This window comes from Gavialis gangeticus, unplaced genomic scaffold (genome assembly GCF_001723915.1).
Source record: "Gavialis gangeticus isolate Ggan-Ray unplaced genomic scaffold, GavGan_comp1, whole genome shotgun sequence".
NCBI classification, from domain to species: Eukaryota; Metazoa; Chordata; order Crocodylia; family Gavialidae; genus Gavialis; species Gavialis gangeticus.
This window is the reverse complement of record NW_017728993.1, coordinates 17,935,161-17,942,030: the sequence shown is the minus strand read 5'-3', so window position 1 is coordinate 17,942,030 and position 6,870 is coordinate 17,935,161. Positions and strand designations below refer to the sequence as shown.

The following is a 6,870-nucleotide window of genomic DNA, read 5'->3' as shown; positions in this document are numbered from 1 at the left end:
TACAATATATCAAAGTGCTGTGCTATTTCAAAGACTACTTAAGAGACATTTAAAAGATGTTCATTATTAAATCAACAGATAGTAAATATTAGAAAAGCAAAGAATCTCTAACCTTGAGAAACCAGAGTTAAGAAACTGACAGAATAATAAAGATGTAAAGCAGAGTGGTGCAGAATGGAAAAAACAGTCGAAACTAGAAGAGACACAGAAAGGAAAGCAAACATACAAAAAAGATTAGTAAAGTTGCAAACGAAACAGTTTCTTTTAAAAACAAAATGTAAAAGTAAATTAGGTGCCAATTAGAGAAACTCAAAAGTAAGGCAAAATTTTGAGTTTCTTATTTTTCAGGTGAGAATTTCTCATTCTGTTATTATGAAGATAGTGCAGCTATGTCAGTGCTTAGCACAACCAAGAAAAGGTGTTTAGTAATAGTCCAAGACAGCTATAAAAAGTACTAAACAGAGACCATCTGGCTGAGACTTGATTGCTGCTCTATTAAATACCACTTTAGACAGCTAAATATTGCTATGAATAAAAAAATTGATATTTAAAATATCAAAACACTCCTTTTTTAAAAAGTAACTAGAGTTGAAAAGGTCTCATTTTCATAGAAAACAATCTTAACTTCTTGAAAGTGGGAAATGTGGTAGTGACACTAAAAAAAAAAATGTCTACACACCAAGGGAAAAAGAAAGCAAATTTAGTACTGGAATCCCTTGGACACTCAGCAATAAGCGTATTCATTCAAAAAGCTGGTATTATGCTTTCCCTATAGTAAGCTCTCTCTGCTTGGTTGGCTGTGTAACATATGACAACTAAAAATGCGTGTACCAAGTTCCTCCTCTACAAATGTAAAAGTTTGGGGGAGGAGAGGACAACTAATACGCCTGTCCTGGCAATTAAGTTTATTTTCTTCCTTGTACTACACCTATGTTTTAGTATACCATTAAAAGGTTCCCTCCCCTGCTCCCACAATTTGAATTCATGAGTTTAGTATGTCTGAGGTTTCTGTTCAAATGTCAAAGAGATTCTTACCTTCTGTAAGCTGACCCTGTCTGATGGAGGAATCATCTCTGGAGTCAAAACCTGAGGAGGATCAATGCCCTTTGTTAACTTCTGATTGATTAAATGGAAAGCCAAAGCAAACTGTTCCTTTGAAAGCTTTCCACAGTCATGTGTGTCACAAAGGGCCCTATACACAAACACAGAGAGAAAGATAATATACATGTTAAATGGAACATCTCAGTTAATCTCTCTTAGAACTATCTAGTTCTAAGATTGTATGTGCAGATTATGGAAAAGTAGGGCAACTGCTGGTGCTCATTACTACTGTTTATCTTCAAATGTATTAGAACCACTCCTGAATCCTCAGCACTGCACAGCACATTGCCATTTTTAACAAGGATAGGAAACGCACATAAAAGAAAACCCTAAGGCTCAGAAAACAATAGGAAATTCCACCCAAACGGTTTCTCTTTATACAGAAAAGATCCACAGATTTTTCCAGTGGGTCTTCAGTCTATTCTGGGAAAGAATTAGGTTTATCAGTCACTGACAGCAATAGAATATCCTGTGCCTGAAGTTCTGGCCAATTAAGAAAACTTTAGGGCTAGAAAATTTCATCCAACTTTCCCAATTCAAAAACTGTATTAACCAGTCCTTAGGGGAGAGGATGGAGGGCTTTGGAATACATTTTTCCCCCATTATGGAAAATAACACCACACAACTTTGGGGGTTAACTTCTATTTTGACTTCAAGTTACCATTTAGCTTCAGGATAAGCCAGATCTATGGACTACAGCTACTGAAGAAAAGGGGTTTCCAGGTAAGCTGCCAGAATCATCTTCCTATTCTCTCTCATCCTGACATCCACAGGAGACTCTTACTTGTAGTGTGGCTTCAGAGTAAGATCATAGTTTAATGGTGAACATAAAAAAGAGGTGGGGAGCAAATAAAGTCCTCACTATGTTTTAAAGGATGGTTTCTGTTTAGCAAAAGCAGGGTCTCAAACACTCTATCAAGAAAATGTACTCTGAAAACCTTCCAGCTTCTGTAGTCATTCTCTTACGTTGAACCTGGGATCTTTTCATCCAGGACAGGAAACTATTTCTTGTCTACAGGGTTTACCTTGGAAATTAATTCTGTACAACTTGCAAAGGGCCATTTTGTCTTAAGGAGAGGTACAATACTAGTTCTCAGTAAGTGCTTCCAATTTCAAAACCTCACTGAGTTAAGACAGAAGTTACTGAGAAAAAGTACTTTAGGTGTGTAGGAAGTATGACAGCATCGCCCTCCATCAGTTCAATCTGTAAATCCCACCTCACGGTTCCCGTGTTGTGCTGTATAACTAGGTGAAACCTTTTCTTATGAAAGAAGATTGAAGGAGTGTACCTTGTTCGGTCTCTTGACATAGAGACTGAAAAAGGATATGAACACTCTTGAAAAAAACACCTACGTGGAGTGAATATTAGGGAAGGAGAAGAGCTTTAGACTGAAAAATAACACAAGATCAAATGGCTACAAACAGGCTACAATTTATCAAACTTAGTAAATTTAGATTAGATCAACCTCAGAAGACTTCTAACTATCAGACATACTACGTCTGGAATTCTGTATTTGGTAACATTTTCTGAGAAGAGACCTTGCACCCAATAATGCACAACCTGAACTCACGGTGACTTCTCCAGCACCATGTGGCCACCTTTGCCCTTAATTTAAAATACTCCAAGGGCATTCCTATGCTACATATTTGTTTCACTTGTGTCTCCATTAATCCCTCATCAGAAAAACTGCTCAGGGAGCTACCTGGGAAATCTTTTCCTCCCAAGACTGTCAGTATTGTTACCACTGCATTAAAGATATCCTGTAAGGACATGTGAGAATTGAATAGCAGATAAGAAAACTACTGTCACCCATCTACAACATCAAAAAGACATCATCAGGATTGTTTAGTAGAATCACTTTCAAGACAAACTTCCAATAAGAACTTATTGAGATATATCAGGTAGGGAGCTGCTCTTCTTGTCCCCAGTTTGAGGCTAGAAATAGAAGTATTATAACTAGCTTGCCATGCAAAGTGAAGTAGAGGCCTTTCATATTGTGGTCTCTCCGTGGGTTGTCAAAATGGGGAAATGAGAAAAATTGTTCCCCAAAATCTTGCGTACATTTCATTTGATCAAAGCTAGCCCTTCTGCTCTCAAATTAAGAGCCCAGGGCAATGAAAAGGAATTTATCTCCATAGCAGCTAGATGGAAACCCTAAGATAGCTCTGAGACAAGAGGACAACTACAACAAGAAGACGACTGTGACTCTGCACTTATTCTTTTAGTACTGGTAAAGTCATTTTCTTCTGACATATGTCAAAGTGCTTCAACCTGCCAAGCACTCTGAATTTTTTTCTATCTGACAGGAAGCAAGTTGGCTACTAAACAGTTTGAATAGCTTCAAGTTTCCATAGTTTCCCATTGTATCATTAACATAGAACTGACTGGATACTCTGATCAGACAGCTAAACATGTGAAATCTCTGACAACCTAGACATAGCCACTGCTATATTCAACAGTGATACCGGGTTAAGTTTTAACTGATACACGCTGGTGAGCCTGCAGTCCTGAAAAAAATGGAGGCTAGAATATAAAGAAAGAAGTGGTGGAGAAGGAGGCTTCCCAAGGCATGTTTATATGGCTAAGCTGAAACAAGCCACTCTGGCAGCAAAGTTGATTAGCCTTTGCAGAGTCCTCCACTAACGGGGTTATATAATTGCTGGTTCAGGACAAAGCAAGTACAGTGCTGCTTTGTATTGTATGTACATGTTCTTACTGGCTGCCAGTAGTTCCCGTTCTAGGCTGCTGTCCCTCATTCCACAGCCATCTGCTAGGAAGAAAAGACAAATGCAAGATGCAACAATCTGTAATCAAACCTGGATATAAGGGCATAGTGATCCACAGGTGCAGCCTAGAGGGCATGTAAGCAAAGTAATTTGTTTCAGGCAGCTACAGACTCCTAAGCATAGTCTCAAAGCGGTCAGCTCACTCATGCCTGAAGTAACATCCATCTTATGTTTATTTTTCAAATTCATTTTTCTGCTCCATTTGTTAACATCAGTCTGCCTTGCTGGCCTCCCTCTAAGGAGGCAATTCCATGGGGAGTGCTTAGATGGATCAGCCTGTCTCTTTAACCAGATCTTTTCCATAGTAATCTGCTACGCTGCACTCTGAAGTCTGGAAGGCCACTAGCCAGTACATACACGTTTCATAGGGCAGCAGAAACGAGCAGACAATTCCTCTCCTCTCCCCTGACCCCAAGACAAAGTTAACTCTTGCAACACGATGAGGGGCCAAACTGTTAGCTTAAACATTTGCAACAGAATGGAATTCCCCCTCAGAGAAGTTCTGCAGAAAGGCTGGCTGGATGCATCTGTCTGCCACTGTGCAGGAGAAGAAAACTGAACAGAACTTAGCAGAAAGGTCGTTCTCTGGCTGTCAGTGACTGGCATCTGGCTCTGCCTCCATACAGCAAACAGGCAGGAGAACCATTCTGTGGACCTTCACACAAAGAAGAAAGGAATAAGACCTTTATATAGGGATAGAAAAATACACAGAATCATAATAAACTAGTGTAACAAAAGTTTTAGGAGGAAAGCATTTTCAACTTCATGCCTCAGAGCTTAAACTAGTCTGTGACCAGCAGAGGCCAGGAAGAGACCAAATACTGGGAGCAGATTATTCTACAGCTGCCTACTTGCACGGTTCTTATACCCTCCTCTGAAGAATCACCAGTAATACCAGCTATTGTGGAAGACAAAATTCCAGATTCGACAGGCCTTAGATCTGATCCAGTGTGAATTCCTATGCATTACTTCTGTAACTGATGTTTTGAAAGCATCTAAGAAACAAAGCCAAAGAGTAGAGACCTACTGAACTCATGGCATGAGAAAGCAATTTTCATGGCCCACTTGCAGTGCACAGAGCTGATTCTGTGGGTATTACATGGCAGCCCCACCCCTCAGCACCAACTGGTGGAGAGGCCACAGGAGAAAGAAGGACAAAGGGGTGGCTACCATCTTGACTGCTGGCTGCCCTTCATGCCACCCCGCCAGCTGGTGCCTTCCCCTTCCAGGCAGACTGCGAAGCCAAGCCACAGCAACAGCAAGGACCACTGGCTCCCACTGGGGAGTCAGCATTTTATTTTTATTAAGGTAATTTGGTTTTTTTGTCAATTTCCTGGAAACTTGCAGCTGATGCCATTTTTCGTGGTCATTATGGAGGTCATCATTCTTTGCAGTTTCTCCAAAAAAATCACAAAACTGCGATTTATCTAGGTCCCAGCCAAAGAGTGAATTGTCACAGAAGTGACCACTCTCACCACTAAATACAGGCAAGCTATTGGTCAAAGGAAGCAGTAAATGCAGTACAATGCTGCTACTCGCGAAAAATGTTGTGGTTGAGCAAAATACTTTAAAGAACGTCATTACTGTACCTGTCACAAACACTATTTCAGAGATTTAAAAAACCACAACAAACTGGTGTTAGAGGGGGAAACCCCTTACCAGATATGTGCAAGTAATGCAGAAGGCAGTCCTGTCTTTAAGAATATCTCTCTAGCTTCCACACCAGAGACAAAGCCATCCATGTCGTTGTCAGTTTTCAGGAAAATCTCATCGTATTTGATTTTGTCTGCAGGTGATACAACCCACTAAGGAAAACAAAATACACTGCATAAATCTCTCTATATTAAAGTGTTTAATATCTTAATAAAATACGAACCAAAAAAACCTCTACAGCTTATGATACTTTCTGCAAAAAGCAACTGCAATTAACAATCTTGACAAGGTTTTTCCCCAGAGGTTTTCCTCCTGTAGTTTCTCAATGGGGGATTTTAAGACATGACCCAGCTCCTTGTTGTAATGGACATGCTTGACCTTCATCTCTAGTGGTCGTCTCTGCTTACTACTTCATTTTCACTCATCTGCAAACCTAATGTATGCACAATACTTGCACAAATGTGAAGCAATTGAATTTTACCTAGATGAATACTTGGGCTATCATTTTGTTGTTTATTTTTTAAAAATACATATCATTCTCTTAATGTTTAGTGTTAATATTTTGACTTTTTGTATGGCTGATGCTACAAAGAAAGGAATTTTACTAAAAGCATCTTAAAGCTATAGTCTTAGCATACATTTTTAATCGCTCTTACTTGGTTTAAGTCTTCAGGTACATATATTTGAATTAAGGAATATTTTTTTCTTAACCCCAGTCTTGTTCCCTACCAGCCTCTCCAATTTTACAAACACTCTGACAGGAAGAAAATGAACTGGATCCAGGTAGTCTGAACCATCGACCCAGCTGCATGAAATCTCTCTCCTTCCTTGACTCTAATTTCTAAACCCATACCTGTGTGACGGGTGCCTTGGCAGGTAACATGCCTACAGATGACAAGGACTGATGAGAATCTTTAGCAGATGCTGACGGTGGAATGAATGGCATTGGTCCTGGAATACTGACAATTTTTCTCTTAGAAGGTGGCACCAAAGCTGCGGGCAAGGACATTGGCACTGGTTCCTTCTCCAAAGCACAGTACACCAAGAACATGGCCTAAATGTGAAAACAAACCATAGCTATCAGCATGGACTCAATAAGAAGTGGCCTAAAAGGCAGCAGAAGTGTATGACCTGTGCAGGTTTAAAGTAGCTAGTGTTTCGCAAAGAAGTTGTCTGTCAGTTTTTCCTGCCTTCTTGACCTTGGCCTTTTATGCCTCTCCTCTCTTGACAACTTATGCATATGTTTATAGTCCCTATATCACTTCACAGACAGATAAGCAACTCAGCAGCTAATTTCTTTCCTCAGTTTTTGGAAGCGATGCAGGGTAG

At 39.9% G+C, this 6,870-nt stretch overlaps 1 protein-coding gene across 2 annotated transcripts in view; it reads right to left on the bottom strand.

The window, feature by feature from the left end:
• EPS15 (epidermal growth factor receptor pathway substrate 15) overlaps positions 1–6,870 on the bottom strand; it is a 162,338-nt gene that overhangs the window by 102,519 nt on the left and 52,949 nt on the right. For both annotated transcript variants that reach the window (XM_019501322.1, XM_019501323.1), the window contains exons 9-11: positions 6,395–6,595; positions 5,548–5,693; positions 1,036–1,192 (exon numbers count right to left, since the gene is read on the bottom strand). In XM_019501322.1, coding sequence (XP_019356867.1) covers positions 1,036–1,192; positions 5,548–5,693; positions 6,395–6,595 — 504 coding nt within the window. The remainder of the gene's footprint in view (positions 1–1,035; positions 1,193–5,547; positions 5,694–6,394; positions 6,596–6,870) is intronic.